Source organism: Alexandromys fortis, unplaced genomic scaffold (genome assembly GCF_014885135.2).
Source record: "Alexandromys fortis isolate MF-2015 unplaced genomic scaffold, M_Fortis_MF-2015_v1.1 scaffold_149, whole genome shotgun sequence".
Classification (NCBI taxonomy): domain Eukaryota; kingdom Metazoa; phylum Chordata; class Mammalia; order Rodentia; family Cricetidae; genus Alexandromys; species Alexandromys fortis.
Window position 1 is genome coordinate 1,834,612 of NW_026068025.1, and position 18,746 is coordinate 1,853,357.

The following is an 18,746-nucleotide window of genomic DNA, read 5'->3' on the forward strand; positions in this document are numbered from 1 at the left end:
GAGCAAGGGGCGGCGCGGTACCGCGGGCACGCTCACGTCGTGGGTCGGGCGGGCGTCCGTGGCGTCCCGCGCCTCCGTGCAGGCCCCGCCCCGCGCCTCAGGACCGGCGGGGCCGGGCGCATCCCGCGGCGGTGGCGGCGGCGGGCACAAGATGATGAAGTTTCGGTTCCGGCGGCAGGGTGCCGACCCGCAACGCGAGAAGCTCAAGCAGGAGCTCTTCGCTTTCCACAAGGTGCGGCGGGGGCTGCGGCGGCCCGGGCGGGCCACGTCGGGCCGCCTCTGCCCTGTGAGCGCCGCGCTGCTCGGGCGTGCCTGGTCGGGGTCTCAGGCTGTGCCCCGCGCTGCGCCGTGCGCTTTCTGGCTCCTCTTGTTTCTCTGCCTCTAGGTCTCTGAACTCCTGGTGTCTCTCCCGGGTGTCCCTTGGGCTCAGTGGGGTCCCCCGACCTATCTGCCTTTTACTCTTGGCCTTTTTCAGTTTTTGGTGTGTGGCCAGACTCGGCCGAGGGGCATCCAGGGCCAGGTTTTGTTTTTCTTTAACTCCTGGGGCGGGCGAGAGTGGGAGAAGTGGGGGGTGGGGCTGGGAAATCCCAGCGCGGAACCTCCACCCCCTCCCCAGGCTCAACCCTGCCCTGGGGTCCCTAGTCCAGGGGGTGTGCACGTCTGTGTGCCCAGCTGCATTTCAAACCGTAGTTCCTCAGTTTCCCCCGCCATGAAATAAGGCCAGTTTCCTCCTTGTGGATTCTGGATCTCCCTGCAACCGGGCAGGCCTGACCTTACTAAAGTTGGAAAGACGTGAGGCAGAAGGGGCCCCGGAAAAGGCCTCAGTTCCCACCTTCCTGGCACTGACAGTATAGAGCCCTGCAAGGCTAACTCCGATCTGGAGTGATGGGAGTAAGGGTGGATGTTACTTTTATCCCAGAGCCCGTGTGTGCTGCCATTGAGGATCCGATTTCTCATTTCCATTATACGCATGAAAAAAATTGAGGTTCAGTAAGGAGCGGACTGCTAATCTTTCTTACCTTGGTGTGTGAAGGCAGTGGAGTAGGGGCCCGGAGACTTGAAGCAGCTACTTCCGTCCTGAGCAGAGCTTAGGGACCTTGGACTTCACTTAGGAGATGCTTCAGGGGAGGTGCTGCCATGGCTTAACTTTTGCTGTTGAGGTCCCAGGCAGCAATGATGGGGATGCCAGGACTCACAAACACAGTGACCTGCCAAAGAGCTGAGAGGAGAGGTTCCCCCAGATGGGAGCCTCTGCTCTTGCTGGTGAGCCCCTTGAAGCAGGAAGGAGGACGGGGTCTTAGCCAGTGTGTAGGGGACCTGCAGAGATGGGGTGAGCCTCTGAATCAGCTTGCCTCACCCTGGCTGGGTACTACAGTGGCAGGAGTTGAGGGTGAGGCACAGTTTGTGTGGGCAGCAGTGATAGGAGCTAGGTCATCTCTGGGCAAAGGGTTTGATTGCCAAGAGGGGTGTTAGGAGATCCCTAGGAAGTAGGCCCCGGACTCTTGAGTTTGGAGTTCTGATCAAGGGTGAACATGAACTTTAACCTTGGGTTTCCGGTTCAACTCCAGCCTAGACCACAAGTTGCCTGTAGGATGTGCATCTCATGCTAATTCCCTCTTCCTTGGTGCTAGGGACACAGTGGAACCCAAAAGAGACAGCTCTTCATTGAAGGCGTGGTTTAGTCATTGGGAAGAGGATGGGAACAAAAAGCCAAAACAGAGAAGTAAAATACATATTAGTTCACAGGGCGGCTGGTGCTGTGGATAAAACATGGTGTGGTGATGACGTAGGCAGGACCAGCTCCAGAGGCCTTTTGGAGCTGGCCATTTGGGAGTTCCAGGTAGAGCAGTGTGGTGGGGGAGGGGGCAGAAAGAGTGTGGTGTCAGAGCCCTGCAAGCAAAGAGCTTTGGGGTAGCAGTCAGATGAACTGAGATGCCCAGAGGGGCCTACATGGTGAGGACCTGGCTTTGGCTGTGGATCAGCATGGAGCTGCTGGAGGGCCCCAAGTGAAGGAGGTAGGAATGGCTGGCTGGTTTTCCTAGGGACGTAGGGAGCACTGGTCCAGGCGGGCAGTGGATAGGTCTGGAGCAGGGTGTGAGCAGGGTGACTTCTTTGTGTCTTGAAGGTAAGACAGTAGGGCTCAGGAATTGATTGGACACGAGATGCAAAGGACACTAGATGAGGGATCTAGCCTCTCTTCCATACAGCAAGCCTGATGGTGCCTACTCAGGGCTTGTGGGGGCCTTGCCATGCCATGGTAAAGGAGGTCAGACCCAGACAGGGCATGGCAGTGCTCGTGGGAATGGGAATTCCCTGACCAGCTAGGCTGGTTGGTGGCGCTGCTTTCTTGGATGGGCTCATGCCAAGTGGAAACAGGGTGGATGGAGTACTGTGATCAGCTCAAGACGGCATAGTTATGTATTTATTTTGGAGATAGCATCTCACTGTGTGGCCCATGCTGTCTTCTAGCTCAGGATCTTCCTGCCTTAGTCTTCCAAACACTAAGATAATTGCCATGTACTACTAGACCGTATTTGACATCTCTTGAGGGTATTCATGTCCCAGCCATATTGGGCATGGGTGGGAGCTGCTTGGTTGGTGGGCCAGTGGGAGGAAGCACACCCAAGGAAGGAATAGGTACTGAAGCTTAGTGTGTAGGGAAGGGCACTGGACCTGAACTCACAGAGAGCAGGGAAGCAGGTCGGGAGCATCAGTAACGACGCCAACAGTGCTCAGGACCCCAGGTGCTGTCACCACTTCTGGTGGCACTGGGATTCTTGTTCTCTGACTCTCTCCATGTGGGGAGGTGGACAGTACCGCCAGGGCCGGTAGAAGCACAGTCCCAGGGTGTTTTGCCCATGTTGCCCTCTCCTCCTTCACAGACTGTGGAGCATGGCTTCCCCAACCAGCCCAGCGCCTTGGCCTTCGACCCCGAGCTTCGCATCATGGCCATCGGCACCAGGTCTGGGGCTGTCAAGATGTATCCTTTGCTACTGTGGCGCCCAGTAGCATGTGGGACCTCTCATGTCCCACCCACTTCCTGCTGGGATCCTAGCATGGCAGGTGCTTCTTGGAGTCATGGGTCGTCTGATGAGGTTGACTGTGCATGTGTGCCTGTGACAATTCCTTTCAGAAATGAAAGAGGTGGGTGATTAGAGGGGTCAGTTTGACCACTGGTGTGCCTTGTTGTCTTTCAGCCTGCCAATCCTTAGGTGACTCTGCTGTCACCTTGGCTACCGTGACTGGGGTAGTTAGGGTGGCCGATGGGCCCAAATGCGAGGGTGAGCATGTGTGTGCGCGCGCGCGCGCGCACACACACACACACACACACACACAAATACGAAGATCCATGTGTTCACCCAGCAGTGCCAGGCTCAGCATGGTGAGTGCAACAGTGCCCCCATCTGGACCCTGCTCCTGTACAATGGACTGAGTTAGCGGTACAAAGCACGCATTTTCCTGCATTCCGGGCTGGGGGTGGGGCAGCACTGTGATGGACTGCTTACCCACCCTGGAAATGCCACCCTAACCTGCTTTCAGGAAAACCGAGGGTAGAGTCTTATTAAAAAGTTGCTTAGTAGAGGTGCCTGCCCTCCCTCTCCTTTCCCAAAGCTAGGGACTCTAGTCAGGTTTGGGTGGGAATGTGGCCCATGGCTTATGAGCTGATAGCCTGTGTTAGGGAATGGGGCTGGACGGGGATCGCCTTCCCTCTATTGTGGGCCACTGGGTGTGTGTTGGGACAGTGACCAGGCCTCTACCCAGTTGGCTGCTCCAGGCCCTGTAGGTGCTGGGCTGCAACTACCCTCACATACTGCAGCTTTGTACCGTATTGGACGTGTCCACTTCTGAGGCGCCCACAGTCCTCACTGCCTGGTGCTGGAGCTGTCCTTGGGGGAACTGGTTCCTCATGCTAGCGCAGGCGAGGAGGCAGATCCTAGTTCCCCTTCTCTTCCCTCAGGTTGGGAAACTGAGGCTGGAAAGCGCCACTCTTGTTGTCTGAAGCCTCCCCTCCCCCTGCAGGGTAGGCCCCATCTCCTGGGAGACCCTGCTTCCCGCCAGCTGCCCCTACCCTCTTTGTCATCCTGGCCAGGCTCTGCAGGGAGTCCCAGCTCAATATCCAGGCAACAGCTCTTGGCTTGTCACTAGGACAACGTCACTGACCCATCTCGTAGCCCTCTTGGGCCCCTTCAGGCTTTGTTGGCCACCATCAATCCTGGAGTTGCTGGCTCTCAGGGCACTTGTTAAAGCAGGTCACCTGTCTTCTAGTCTGTGGAAGTGTCTGGGCAGTGGAAGCTGTTGGCTGCCTGCTCTGGAGGGAGGTTGGGGTTCTTGCCCACAGCTAGAGTTGGCTTGGTCTGTTGCTGCTGTGTTCTGGCTAGGCCTGTTTAACTTCTACCGCAGGGCACTTGGTCCATGCAGCTGCATCAGAGGCCCCGTGTGCACCATGCTGGAGCTACAGTGCTGAGCAGGTTTTTATCTCACTCCATCTGCACCAGCTTTTTGCATTTGAGTCTTTAGGCTGCTATATAGACGAGGGCTAGAATATCTACAACAACCCCTACTGGGGGGGGGCTAGAATATCTACAACAACCCCTACTGAGGGGGGGGCTAGAATATCTACAACAACCCCTACTGGGGGGGGCTAGGATATCTACAACAACCCCTACTGGGGGGGGCTAGAATATCTACAACAACCCCTACTGGGGGGGGGGCTAGGATATCTACAACAACCCCTACTGGGGGTGGGGGGCTGTCTGGAGTCTGTGGGCAGCTTAGAGGGGACAGGAGCAGAGCTGCTTCAGGAAAGAGCCTCATCCGGAGACGGCTGGCCCGGTGGAGAGGTGTTGGGAAGGGCCTGTCGGATGTGCATGTCCTTGACAAGTCACCTCAGCTATGGTGCACCTGGAGTGGAGTTTACAGGGCTGCATCGGGATGCAGCCACCGTCACCCAGATGCATTTCCTGCCTGGTCAGGTAAACATCTGCCCTCCACCAGCAGCAGGTGGTCCCCATCCCCATGTCCTCCTCCCCTTCAGGCCAACCCCATTTTGGTCTCTGCTCCTCCCCCATCAGGGCCGCCTCCTGACCCTGCTAGATGACAGCAGCCTGCATCTGTGGGAGATCATCCATCATAATGGCTGTGCCCACCTGGAGGAAGGGCTCAGCTTCCAGCCACCCAGCCGGCCGAGTTTTGACAATGCCAGGTACTAGAGGAGCAGCCCGGGGCTAGCCACTGGGCAGGAGTATTGGAGAGGGCCTATGAGCCTGCTCTGCTCAGGTTCGGGGTAGGGTGTGTGGAGCCCTGCCTGGGCAGAGCCCTGCTTGACAGTGGTGTCATTGAGTCTGAGGCCTGTCGGTAGGGTCTGTGCTTCTTGCTATGGGAGCCTTTAGTTTGGGGGTCCCAGTGAATAAATATGTTATAACCCGTCTCCTTACACCTGCAACTAGCACTGTGCTCTCTAGGGGTTTGGGACAGTTTTGTGCCAAGGTGACATGTTGACAGAGGTTTCTGTCCCACCAGGTCCCACAGTCCTTCAGTCCCAAAGAAATATACAGAAGTGTACATTAATTATAAACTGATTGCCCATTAGCTCAGGCTTCTTAATAACTCTTATAACTGATATTAGCCCATAATTCTTGTCTGTGTTAGCCATGTGGCTTGGTACCTTTTTCTGACAAGGCAGTCACATCTCGCTTCCTCTGTGTCTGGGTGACGACTGCAGACTGAATCTTTCCTTGTCCCAGAATTCTTGTTGCCCCATCTCTACTTCCTGCCTGGTTGTCCCACCTATGCTTCCTGCCTGTACAAGTGACAGGGTATAGACCATTGTCCCACAGCAGTGACATTAGCAAAGTCTCAGGCTAGCCCTGAATTCTCAGTGGTCTTCCAACCACAGTCTCCCAAGTATGGTATTCCAGGTATGCGCCACCACGTCTGGCCTTCCTCCTGGCTTTGTGAGTTGGGAAGGGAGATGGGCTACTGGACCATTGTCACACGGAGGGTTCCCCAGAATGGACTTGGCGAGGCAGTAGGAAGATGCTCTAGGTGTACACAGCAGGCCAGGCTTCCCAGGTAAAGGGCTTTGCCTACAGGTCAGCTCCTGGGCTGTCCCAGACACTGTGGGCAGGCCCCTGAAGTCTGAGATGCCTGGAAGGCTGGTGTTGGGTACCCTGGCTGGAGCAGGGCTCTGACTCTGCCTGAGACAGCAGAGCAGTGAGAGGACCTGTGAGTCCTTTGGGACCCGGGGAACGTATTTTTTATCCCTTTCTTTGCTGGCATGCTGGGGAATAATTGAGTGGGCTAATTACACTGTACATTTCCCTCCCAGGGTGCCAGCCTGTGCTGTGAACAGGCCCTGTGAGTGCAGAGGGGTACAAGAGAGGCCACAGCAAGGGCCCAGCCCATCCCGCCTTCCCCAGCAGGTAGATGGGCTTGGCCTCACTTTCTCCCTCTTTCCTGCAGTGCCCCTGCCAATCTTACCCGTGTCACTGTGGTTCTGCTGGTAGCTGGCAACACAGCAGCCCTGGGAACCGAGAGTGGCAGCATTTTTTTCCTGGACCTGGCCACCCTGACTCTGCTTGAGGGGCAGACTCTCAGCCCAGATGCGGTTCTGCGCAGGTGAGCAGCAGGAGAGCAGCAGGCAGGGGGAGCTTCCCAGTTCTGGGGCATTCTCCTGACTCTCTGGGGCACTCTCTGCAGTGTGCCAGATGACTACCGCTGTGGGAAGGCTCTGGGCCCTGTGGAGTCACTTCAGGGACATCTGCAAGACCCCACCAAAATTCTCATAGGCTACAGTCGGGGCTTACTGGTCATCTGGAGCCAGGCCACACACTGTGTGGACCACATTTTCCTAGGTAACCAGGTAAGTGAGAGATGCCTGCATGCTCCTCATTCTGGGCCCTTGTACACACCCATTGGCTCATGCCACCCTATCCTCATACGTAGCAGCTGGAAAGCCTGTGTTGGGGGCGTGGTGGCAGCACCGTTATCAGCTCACACAGTGATGGCAGCTATGCCATCTGGTCCACAGACACTGACAGCCCCCCAGCGCTGCAACCCACTATAGTGACCACACCCTATGGTGAGCACTGGGGAGACTTGAGCCAAGAGTGGGGACTGAAGGGCTGTCTGGTTTTGATGAGGGTACTGGCTAGCCAAACCTACAGGAGACTCTGGGGGGTATTGCTGGGTCTGGGCCATACCGTGGGGAGAGGCACATGGAAGAGGAATGGGAGGTCTGACGCTCTCCCCACCCCCAGGCCCCTTCCCCTGCAAGGCCATCAACAAGATTCTGTGGCGGAGCTGTGAGTCAGGGTAGGTAGAGGGGGCAGTGTGGGAGGGGCTTGTCTGGCTGGGGCCTAGAGGATTAGGCTCTGGGTATATAGGGGTGAAGCCCTTACTGGGTTATCCAGCGTGCGCCTGGTTCTGCAGGGGCTCCTGGTTCACATGGCATCTCTCCCTTTGCAGAGACCACTTTATCATCTTCAGCGGTGGCATGCCCCGAGCCAGCTATGGTGATCGCCACTGTGTGAGTGTACTGCGAGCAGAGACACTGGTGACCCTGGACTTCACCTCCCGTGTCATTGATTTCTTCACAGTGCACAGCACACAGCCAGAGGATGGTGTGTATTCCATCTCCTCATCCCAGCTGGCCCAGTGTGGCTTCAAGCTGAGCTCACTCGCCCAATTCCACAGAATTTGACAACCCTCAGGCCCTCGCTGTGCTTCTGGAGGAGGAGCTGGTGGTGCTGGACCTGCAGACACCAGGCTGGCCAGCTGTGCCTGCCCCTTACCTGGCCCCACTGCATTCATCGGCTATCACTTGCTCTGCCCATGTTGCCAATGTCCCCAGCAAGCTGTGGGCCCGCATTGTAAGTGCTGGTGAGCGGCAGAGCCCGCAGCCTGCCTCCAGTGCCTTGGTGAGTGTGGATGTTTTATGACCCAGGGGTGGTGGGGTGGGGGCTGTTCCTGGTGGGGGGCAGTGTCTAGCCCAGACTGGAGATGGAAATGTGTTAGGCGTGTGGCCAGAATGAGATGGGGACCTTCATCTTAACTTGGAGCTCTCATCTTTGTTGTCTTTCTTAGAGCTGGCCCATTACCGGGGGCCGGAACTTGGCCCAGGAACCCTCGCAGCGTGGGCTGCTACTGACTGGGTAGGTGTGGGTGTGGGTGGCAGACAAGGTCCTGCAGCCATGAGGCCTTATTTGCTGTTTGAATGTCCCAGGTTCTTTGCGTGCTGAAGTGTGTGGTGACTCAGGACTAGTCCTAGCAGACCCAGGTTGTTCCTGTAAGGAAGCCTCCCCTAGATTCTGGCTCAAAGCCTTAGTCCGCACTTCCTCTTTGCCTGGGACTGAATTCCAACACAGCCCAGGCTCCACCCACCTGACTTGCCTGCCATGGACTGGAAAATCTGGGTTGGCCTATGGTGACTCCTCTAGTCAGGTGCTGGAGAGCCAGGCTAGGTCTGGGCACTGGTGACTCAGGCCTTACTAACTGCCCTGCCCTGCCCTCCTGCCTGTGTTGGGACCCTTAGGCCTCTTAAGGCAACTTGCCCTTTCCTGTTGAGAGCCTGCTGTGGCCTCAGGGATGACGGGGAGCCTGAACCACCTCCCTCTCTAGCTCCTTCTCAACTGCCTGGCACCCCACTGGGGCTCTGCAGCTGTGTCCTCTCCCCACCCAGCTTCCCCCTTTTTTGCCACTCAGCCTTCCCGCTGCTTTACCTGGAAGGCCCCCTTGGGCCTCTTGCTCTTCCGGGGTTTCTGCACCTACTGTGATTCCTGGGTACCCATTTCTCCCCTCTGTCATCTCCTAGTTATTAAGGTTGTCATTCCTTTACCCTCCAACCTGTTCAGAGGGTTCGGGCATGTGTGAGTGTAGCCCTGATGTGCTGTAGGCACTGAGTACCCATTTGTCCTGTGTAGCGGTGCTTGCTGCTGTATGTAGTACAATTCCAGCTAGTGTTGGACATATGCAGTAGGTCCCTATAGTGACCACTGGAAGAATAACTGAGGGGGTGTGGGTTTCCCAGGGGGGCTCTGACACCCACCCTCTCCACAGCCACGAGGATGGCACTGTACGGTTCTGGGACGCCTCTGGTGTGGCACTAAGGCCACTCTACAAACTGAGCACAGCTGGCCTCTTCCAGACGGACTGTGAACATGCTGACAGCTTGGCCCAGGCTGTGGAGGATGACTGGCCGCCCTTCCGCAAGGTGCCTCTTCCCTCTTCCCCTGGCTTGGCCTTTGAACCTGACCTAGCTCTGCCTAGTATCATCATTCCATCTTGTCCCCTCAGGTGGGCTGCTTTGACCCCTACAGTGATGATCCCCGGCTAGGAATACAGAAGGTTGCACTTTGCAAGTACACAGCCCAGATGGTGGTGGCTGGCACCGCGGGCCAGGTGGGGTTGGTGTCCCCTGACGTGGCTATTGGGGTGGCCTTCTGCAGGAGGTGGCCCTGCAGGGTGTGGTGGTGAAGTAGAGAACCCAACACGGGCTGTAGGTCAGAGGGGGAATGGAGCATCAGGTAAGGTTGGCCGGGGCGAGGACAAAGGGAAAGGGAGGGCTGCCACTTGAGTAAGGGTAGGGGAGCCCACAGAGGCTTGAAACTGGGAGCAGGACTCTGGGCGCGGAGCACAATGGTTCTTAGTCACAGACCACCGTTAGCACTGGACTGTATGAAGGCTCAGTGTGCGGAAGACAGAGACTCAGGAAAGAGTCACGGGCTCCAGGAGGGCAGGGGCCAGCAGATTAGGTCACCCGTCTCTTGGCACTCAGGGAAAGCTTTTGTATATAGTAGGTATTCGAAGGGTACTGGCTGGGTAGGTGAATTCCGGAGCTGCTCTGGCAGTGTCTGGAGAGGGTCCAGAATGCCCCTCACCTGAGTCCTCTGCCTGTGGTGGTCCAGGTGCTGGTGCTGGAGCTCAGTGACGTGCCGACAGAGCAGGCTGTCAGTGTGGCCAGTGTGGATCTCCTCCAGGATCGTGAGGGCTTCACATGGAAGGGCCATGAGCGGCTGAGCCCACACACAGGGCTGTTGTCTTGGCCTGCCGGGTTCCAGCCTCGCATGCTGGTGCAGTGCCTCCCACCCGCTGCCGTCACCGCTGTCACTCTCCATGCCGAGTGGAGCCTTGTGGCCTTTGGTACCAGTCACGGCTTTGGCCTGTTTGACTACCAGCGCAAGAGCCCCGTGCTGGCCAGGTATGTGGTATGAGGTGAGCAGCTAGTGGCCGAGCCCTGATGAGACAGTCGGGGATTCAGTTTACTTCCAGAGGTTGCTGTGGCAAAGGCAGGCTGATTGGGAAAGCCTTTATAATCTCTATCTGCGAGAAAACTGGTCACCCCCTCCACCTGCTGGGGTCGTAGGTTCTAGGATCAAATTGCTCTGGTTCCCTGACCTGGGCTCTGATACCTAGCTTCAGGCTAGCAGGAGTGCAAGGTAGTTCCATAGCACAGCTGGCCCTGTCATTCCTAGGTGCACCCTTCACCCCAATGACTCTTTGGCTATGGAGGGGCCACTATCACGTGTGAAGTCCCTCAAGAAGTCACTGCGACAGTCATTCCGGCGTATCCGCAAGAGCCGTGTCTCAGGCAAAAAACGGGCTACTACTGCCAGTAGCAAGGTGAGCAGGGACTGGCTGCCATGTCTGTGCCCGGCCCAGAGCCCTCAGATTTGCTCGGTTGCCATGCTCCCCCTAGTGAACTGGGAAGCAGGTGCTCGAATGGCGATGCCTGCTGGGTACTGGCCAGAAAGGAAGAGCACTTCTAAGATCCTCTGGCTTTCCAGTTGCAGGAGGCCAATGCACAGCTGGCGGAGCAGACCTGCCCCCACGATGTGGAGATAACACCTGTACAGCGCCGCATCGAGCCTCGGTCTGCTGATGACTCCCTTTCTGGTGTTGTACGCTGCCTCTACTTTGCTGACACATTCCTTCGAGATGGTGAGGCCAGGGTAGGGACAGGGGTTGGAGAGGCTAGAAGGCCTTTGTACTGGTAGGGGAGGTGGTTTTCTGAGCACCTGCTATGCTGAGCTATACTTTGGGACACTTTGGCCACCCGTATAGCCCAAAGGGACATATTTAGAGGGTTTGCTAAGTGGGCTGCACAAGCCTTTTAGAGCTGAACAAGAAGCAAGGGTGCTATGGTGAGGTGGGCAGTGAGAGCAGGGTGGCCAAGGCCCTGTGGTGGACAGGTCAGTCAGGGACTTGTCATCGCCTCCGGTAGAGCGATCCCTCTGTGCCTTAGGTATGTTGTGGCCCTTTTTTTTACATTGTATTATGGTAGCATGAAACACAGAATTAGTGTGCTGTCACCTACAGACTTCAGCTGCCACCCCTGGGGAGCCGCTGCCATCGTGTGCCCTCTCCACACTTCACTTTACTCTTAGTTGTTTTGAGCTAGGACTTCTCAGTGTAACAGTTCTGGCTGTCCTGGAAATCGCTTTGTGGCCTCCCGAGTGCTGGGATTAAAAGCATGTGCCACTCCCACTCCTGCCCAGCCACTAGACAGGGTTCCGTTGTGTAGTGGTCCTGGCTGTCCTTGAGCTTGCTCTGTAGGCCCGGATGTGAGCTACCACTGTCCGGCTCATGTGTTGCTTGTTTTTTAGACAGGATCTCACCACATAGTCCTGGCTGCCTGGAACATGCTATGTAGATCAGGCTAGCCTCAACTCGCAGAGATCTGTTTCTGCTTCCTGAATGCTGGGATTAAAGGAGTGTGCTACCGTGACCAGTCTTGCAGGAGGGAGCTGCATTTGCTGGAATGAGTTGAGGGTGCAGCTTGATAGCTTGATGGTATCAGAGACCAGTTTGTGGCCTGATAACCACCTTGCAGGTGGCCTCAAGGTGGCCTTTGCCTCTGGATCAGAGCTACTCTGGTGTCTCAGACTAGTAGGTTGAAGCCACAGAGCAGGTGCGAGATAGAGGGAGCACGGATTCCTGAGATCTGGTCCTACAACCAGTTAGGAAGTAAAGATAGAGGTGAGGGGAAGGCTTTGTGAGGAATGGGGTCCCCAGGAGGCCCTTCTCACTTGGCCTGTGTCCCCACAGCAACCCACCACGGGCCCACCATGTGGGCAGGGACCAACTCGGGCTCCGTGTTCGCCTATGCGCTGGAGGTTCCAGCAGTCACAGCAGGTGGTGAAAAGCGGCCTGAGCAGGCAGTGGAGGCTGTGCTGGGCAAGGAGGTACAGCTGATGCACCGGGCACCTGTGGTGGCCATTGCTGTGTTGGATGGTCGTGGCCGTCCACTGCCTGAGCCCTATGAGGCTTCCCGGGATCTGGCACAGGCCCCTGACATGCAGGGTGGGCACGCCGTGCTCATTGCATCTGAGGAACAGTTCAAGGTAAGCGTCCATGGAGGATGGAGATCCATCCAGGTCCCCATCTTGGAACCTTAGAACCTCTTCTCTGCCCATTTCCCCTGCCTGCTGAGAGTTAAATCCCTCCTATTCCACCAAAAAGCCTTCAGCCGGTAGAGGTCCTTGAAAGACCTGGGTACACCCTAGGTCTGCCAGGTTCCCCTAAGGCCTTCTATCTCACAGCCATCTCCAAGAGCCCCCAGGGACTTGTGGTTCGGGTGCAGGCATAGAACATATGAATATGTCTAGTTAGTCTGGCTGTGGAAGAAGATGAGGAACGCCGTGAAGCCTGGACTGAGCCTATGGGGGTGTGGCTGGTGCAGTGGGTGTCATTTTTACATTCACGGGTGGGTTGGGGCATGCAGGGCCAGTTGGGGGTCTAACTGAGTGATGAGTGGGTAGGACAAGGCTGGGCCTAACTCATAAGCTGTCTGTCACCAGGTGTTCACACTACCCAAGGTGAGTGCTAAGACCAAATTCAAGCTGACAGCCCATGAAGGCTGTCGTGTGCGGAAGGTCGCCCTGGCTACATTTGCCAGTGTGATGTCTGAGGACTACGCCGAGACCTGCCTTGCCTGCCTCACCAACTTGGGCGATGTCCACGTCTTCTCTGTGCCTGGACTGAGGCCTCAGGTGCACTACTCCTGTATCCGGAAGGAGGACATCAGTGGCATCGCTTCCTGTGTCTTCACACGCCATGGCCAGGGTGAGGTGGGGCAGGCGCTTGGGAACAGATGCTGGTACAGAAAGCTCAGGCTCTGCTCGCCTTCCTTACATGCTCCTTTTCTCCTGGTCACAGGTTTTTACTTGATTTCTCCATCCGAATTTGAGCGCTTTTCCCTGAGTGCTCGCAACATAACAGAACCACTCTGTTCTCTAGATATCAGCTGGCCTCGAAATGCCACCCAGTCCAGGTGTGTGAGGAGTGGGCCCCTTCTCCACCTCGGGTTCTGCACTCCTGGGGTTAATGCCCCTTCCTGGTGTGAGGATGGGAGGTAGCACCTATAAAAGCTCCCATCACATTCCCATCTATTTCTGTAGCCACAGGCTTCAAGAGTCACCCAAGCTGAGCCAGGCTAATGGGACCCGAAACATCACCCCGGCCCCAGAGAGCTGTGAAGGAAGCCCTAACTCTGCCCATGGCAAGAGATCTGGTGAGAGGGCACAGGGTTGGGTTTGAGGGTACCTGTGTGTGCACGTGCATGTCCGGCTGTGGGTTGGTCTCTAGATGCAGAGAGTAGATACTGAGGAGCACTTGTTCCAACAGACACCACAGAGCCAGCGGAGGCCACACTCTCACCTGTGTCCATTGACTCGGCAACTAGTGGAGATACCACGCTGGACACGACAGGAGATGTCACAGTGGAATATGTGAAGGATTTCTTGGGGTGAGGCCAGCTGCTTTTTCCCAAGCCTCCATCCCCAGGGCAACTAGGGGTCTTCCTACCCCAGCCCCTCTGATTACTGCCCCTCCCCAGCTCTCCTGAGGACTCTGAGAAGAACCTTCGGAACCTGGAAGCAGATGAGGCCCGGGCCTACGCCCTTCTGATTAAATGAGGTGCTGTGAGGCAGCCGAGCGGGTACCACGCAGCAGCTGCCATCCCTTGCCCCGGCTGGGACCCTGGCAGGCCTCTATAGTGGTGACACTCCTGGAAGCCTAGCTGCCTTTCCCTAGCTGTCAGAGGCTTAGGGGACCCACAGTCATGATCATCACAGTTCAGTGCTAGAAAGGGGCTGCCCTGTCAGCCTTGAGATCCTGGACATGTAGAAGGCCACTTCTGACTGGGTGTAGGATTCAGGCTCATCTGTTCAGTGAGCCCATTTCACAGGACAGACGCTGAGGCTGATAGGTCCTGCCTGTTGAGCCAGCACATGGAGCTTATGTGCCTACCATATCCTGCTATGGACCCAACCTAGCTGGAGCTATTTGGACCTTGGGAGCTAGTGCCTCTGCACCCTACATTGGGCATAGATACTACCCATACCCTCTTTTACTTGGTACCCTCCTAGATTCCTAGCAAGCCCATCACAGGCTGCCACTTAAAGGGCCAGGGTTTGCTCCCCCAAGCCATCACCATCTGCTTATCCCAACCCACTGTCTGCCTTGCCTGGCTCCTTAACATTGAAGCCACACCTGTTAACCTGTAGGATCCAGTCTTATGATGCTGGGCCCTAAAGCCACCCCCAGCTTGAAGGCCAGTTGGAGGGAGTGTGCTAGAATCCTGTCTTGCACTCCATACTGCCCTTTATTTCCCCTCAAGCAGAGTATTTTTCTAACGCCTGGACTGTGCTGGCCAGTCATTTCTAAAGCAGTTTTGGTACTTGCTCCGGGCCTGTGTGTATGCTCATGTACTGGAAACTGCTAGGCACCATAACTGGAGTCAGTCGGGTGTGCGCATGTGTGTGGGGCCGTGAGGATGGGCTTCCCTGTAGACTCCACCTTGGGCTTTTCTGTCTTTTTTTAAAAACTAGTTTTTAATATTAAAAGTACTGATTTTTAATATTGAAAATAAAAGCATTTAATATCTTTAAAACCACATCTGCTGCACACAAGTGGACACAACACTGGTGGGGAGCTGAAGCAGATGCTGGGAGGCCTCTTCTTCCTCACTGGAGTCTCAAGTCTAGGCACTGTCTAGGCTGGGGCTTGGCGGAAGGTGCTCCAGGCATGGAAGCAGCGGGTGAAAGCCCGCTGCTCATTGCCTTTGCGGACCAGGCGCAGGCGGCGTGGCCGCTCATTTTCTTTAGAACGTGTGTGCTGGATATATACCTGGTGAGGAAAACAATGGGCCTGAGTAGTCTTCTGCTGGACTACCTACAGTGCCCCTTTCCAGACTTCTGCCCAGGGTGATGGAAGGGGCAGGTGGTTCCTGAAGTCATCAGGCTGGCTTTAGTATCGTCCCTTTCTTACCTGGCAGGCCTTCAGACTCAGTTTGATCTCCACTTGACTTGTATGGGTCCCAACCCACATGTAGACCTGAGGATGTAGTGGAGGAAATGGTCACATGGGTGTTCTGTAGTGCTGAAGACTGAACCCAAGTGCATCCCATGGGGCTGGTGGTCCATCTACAACAGGCAGGGGCTGAGGTGGGCAATGTCTTACTTCCTGGCCATTGTCTAGCAACATGATGTCATCATCTGCCAGGTCATCTTGGCAAAAGTCAGAGCATTTCTCGGTCACTGCGAAGTAGCCCTTTTCATTGGAACACCTGAAGAAGGGCAATGGTCAAGGTGAAGGTAGGGTACTCTGTGTCATTGTCACAGGGCTTGTGTACCCTGATGCCTACACAAGCTAGAGGAGGGGATAGGGCACTCACCGGAAGAGCCTTGTGTGTTTCATGTACTCTGCGTCGTCATCATAGGGTTTCTGTGCACCAATGCCTACCCAGAAGAAGTTCTCTGGCTCTTCCCCTTCATTGATGACCTGTGGGAAGGGCCGGTCAGCCAGGGCCTCACCTGCTCTCGTCTCCACGCCTACCCCCACCTGTCTGTCACCTGTTTGCTGTAGGAGGCATCAAACATGGTGTTGAGGATGTCTTCTGCCAGCTTGGCTTCATCAGGGTCTGATGCCCGGCCCACCCAGGCATACACAATGCCTTGGTTGTCCTCACTTTCAAAGGGGACCTGTGTGCACAGGGGGCTTGGGTCAGGCCTAGATACTTGCCCACCACCCTCCTCTGCCATCTTGCCCACAGCCTCACCTTGAGGATGAAGCAGAACTCAGAGTTGAGAAGGCTGGAGTCAGTGTTGATCTGGATGCATCTAGGGGATGGGGAGTGGTCAGCAGTATGATCCCCACCATGGCATCCTGCCCTTTCCCCAAGCCAGGTACCCACCGGGTGCAGAGGGCGCTGCCATTGGTACGGATCTGATAGAGGCTTGGCTGAAGAGTACCCTGGGCCACTTTCCTCTTGCCCCGGTGAATGATGAACTTTCTTTTGAAATGGGACAGGAACTTGGGGTTCTCCTGCTGCTGTGTCATGCGTACTACCTGGGGATCAGAAGTGCTGGGTAGTTCCCTAGGCCCTACCTGCCCTTCAAGGGTTAAGCACTCTCAGGTCAGGTGTGATCACCCTACCATCCCAACCCTAGGCTAGTCTGAGGGCACACCTCCAGCTTGCCAGGGAACAGACTCTCGAATTTCTTCTGAAGGCTGAAGGTGAAGGTGAGCCAGCCCATGTTGGAGGCCTCCCGGCCCTGCCAGAAGTAAACGATGCACTGAAAATCCTCCTCCGGCTGCTTCTCCTCTGCCTCAGCTACTGCTTCCTCCCCTTCAGTGCCCTCTGCCGAGGCCTTCCCCTCCTTGTCTTCCGTCTTCTCTTCCTCTTCATACTCCACAGGTACCCAGTACCTGTGATTTAGACAGTGGTGAGCAGGGGTTGCATAGGGGAGAGGACAAAAGGGTAAAGTATTACTGTAGCACCTGCAGAGGAAGACATAGCAGTCTTGTGTGTAGAAGTGGCCAAACTCCTCCTCCGGCAGCCGCGTGAACTTCCTGCCCTCCAGCACGAAGCCTTCCATGCCATCCAGGTCCTCATTCCATTCCTCCATCAGCTGCTCTGCCTGCCATCCCATCCCCAAGTGAGGTCTGAGCACCATGCTGTGCAGAGCCCCCCACCTCTCATATTCCTCCCCTCACAGGCTTCACCCCACCTCAGCCAGTGCCATGGGTGGCTGCCGAGGCAGGAAGAGTGCAGTGAGGTCAGCCTTCATCTGGTCTTTCTTCTCGGTGTCACGCTTCACCTTCCCAGAGAGCCCTTGGCCCTGTAGCACGGCCTCGGCATTTCGAGTGTAGTCTACCGTCAACACGTCGTCCCAGTTTTTGAACTTGGCCTTGAACACCTGTGGAGAACAGTGTAATGCCATAGCTGGAGAGGTACAGCACAGTTAAGGTTGGGGCTGAGGGATTCAAGCAAGGTTTGGAAAAGCTGGTCAGAGCTCAAGGAGTGGGGTCTAAACAGGAGCTGGAGACAGGGCTTGGGAAGGTGGAGCTTAGCAAACAGAAGTGGGGACAGGCTACAGAGTGGATGGTTCTGCAAAGGTGGATTTGGGCCCTGTAGTGCCAGCAGGCCAGAAGAGGGGTTAGGGCACAGTGGGCAGTGGAAAGCAAGCCACTGGGTGTTGGGACATACCTGAGCCTCAGTGCCCTCCAGGCTGCGGCTGACCACTGCATGGCGTGGCCGGTGCAGCATCCCACACAGCTCCTGGCCCAGTTTGAGTGCAGCGGCACGCACTAGTCGTGGGGACTTGCGGCCGAGCCAGATGAATACATCAGACCAGCAGTCCAGGATGTACACGCACCGAGTGTCCAGCAGGCTCTGCAGCTGTCGGACGAGAGGCTGGAGGTCAACACCTGGCCAACATAATTAGACAGGACCCGTGCCCACCTGCTGCCACCTCACCAGTCTCATTCCTGGCATCAGTTCCACCTTGGGCCGTTTTTTATGTTCCACTGAGAGCTTGTAGTTGATCTGAGGAAGTTCCAAGTAGCCCAAGCCCAGGCCCACCTGGCAGGAGGAAGAGAAGAGTATGGCAGACCCCACCACAGTTGCCCTGATCTGGGTCAGGCTCCCCAGCTTGCCATTTGGACAAAAAAGCCCAGTGGAAGGGCCTAGTGTTTGCTGGGCTTTTTTCTAGTGCAGGGAGTAGTACCAGGGTTTTGTCCGCACCAGACAAGTGTTCTACTACAGAGTCCTACTCCAAGCCAGGGGAAGACATTCAACTTTTTTACTATTTTTAAGTAGGCATATTTTGCCTTGTGTGTGTGTGCATCACTTATATCCTTGGTGCTTATGGAGGGAAGCCAGAAGGTGGTGTTGGGATCTCCTGTAACCAGAGCTGCCATGTGGGTCCTGGCACCACTTGGATCCAGGTCCTTTGGAAGAACAAGTGCTTACCCCCCTTTTCTCTCTCTCTTTCTTTCTTTCTTTCTTTCTTTCTTTCTTTCTTTCTTTCTTTCTTTCTTTCTCTCTCTCTCTCTCTCTCTCTCTCTCTCTCTCTCTCCTTCCTTCCTTTCTTTCTTTCTTTCTTTCTTTCTTTCTTTCTTTTCTTTCTTTCTTTCTTTCTTTTTTTTTGGTTTTTCGAGATAGGGTTTCTCCGTGTAACAGTCCTGGCTGTCCTAGAACTAGTTCTTGTAGACCAGGTTGGCCTTGAACTCACAGAGATGTGCCTGCCTCTGTCTGCCTCCCAAGTGCTGGGATTAAAGGTGTGTGCAGCCACCACCACCTGGCAGAACAAGTGCTTTTAACCATTAGGCCATCTCTGCAGCCCTGGAAAGACTTACTGGGTTTTGTTTGTTTGGTTAGCTGGGTTTTTTCTTTTTTTTTTCTTTTTCCGAGACAGGGTTTCTCTATAGCCCTGGCTGTCCTGGAACTTGATTTGTAGACCAGG

General features: G+C 55.7%; 2 protein-coding genes across 3 annotated transcripts in view; one reads left to right on the forward strand and one right to left on the reverse strand.

Annotated features, from left to right (window-relative positions):
- On the forward strand, window positions 1-14,895 carry Llgl1 (LLGL scribble cell polarity complex component 1). Its single transcript, XM_050163701.1, has 22 exons — window positions 1-232; window positions 2,883-2,980; window positions 4,892-4,973; window positions 5,073-5,203; window positions 6,463-6,618; window positions 6,700-6,862; window positions 6,946-7,081; window positions 7,260-7,314; window positions 7,468-7,622; window positions 7,696-7,919; window positions 8,086-8,153; window positions 9,058-9,211; window positions 9,295-9,399; window positions 9,906-10,198; window positions 10,473-10,620; window positions 10,785-10,938; window positions 12,046-12,341; window positions 12,798-13,062; window positions 13,156-13,270; window positions 13,398-13,510; window positions 13,624-13,744; window positions 13,835-14,895. The coding sequence occupies exons 1-22, from the start codon at window positions 152-154 to the stop codon at window positions 13,911-13,913; spliced, it is 3,192 nt and encodes a 1,063-aa protein (XP_050019658.1). The 5' UTR covers window positions 1-151; the 3' UTR covers window positions 13,914-14,895.
- Window positions 14,860-18,746, reverse strand: part of Flii (FLII actin remodeling protein) — a 13,356-nt gene continuing 9,469 nt past the window's right edge. For both annotated transcript variants that reach the window (XM_050163700.1, XM_050163699.1), the window contains exons 19-30: window positions 17,759-17,863; window positions 17,489-17,680; window positions 17,010-17,198; window positions 16,780-16,919; window positions 16,467-16,707; window positions 16,193-16,347; window positions 16,058-16,118; window positions 15,852-15,980; window positions 15,674-15,780; window positions 15,460-15,565; window positions 15,268-15,333; window positions 14,860-15,126 (exon numbers count right to left, since the gene is read on the reverse strand). In XM_050163700.1, coding sequence (XP_050019657.1) covers window positions 14,992-15,126; window positions 15,268-15,333; window positions 15,460-15,565; window positions 15,674-15,780; window positions 15,852-15,980; window positions 16,058-16,118; window positions 16,193-16,347; window positions 16,467-16,707; window positions 16,780-16,919; window positions 17,010-17,198; window positions 17,489-17,680; window positions 17,759-17,863 — 1,626 coding nt within the window. In that variant the 3' untranslated portion in view covers window positions 14,860-14,991. The remainder of the gene's footprint in view (window positions 15,127-15,267; window positions 15,334-15,459; window positions 15,566-15,673; window positions 15,781-15,851; window positions 15,981-16,057; window positions 16,119-16,192; window positions 16,348-16,466; window positions 16,708-16,779; window positions 16,920-17,009; window positions 17,199-17,488; window positions 17,681-17,758; window positions 17,864-18,746) is intronic.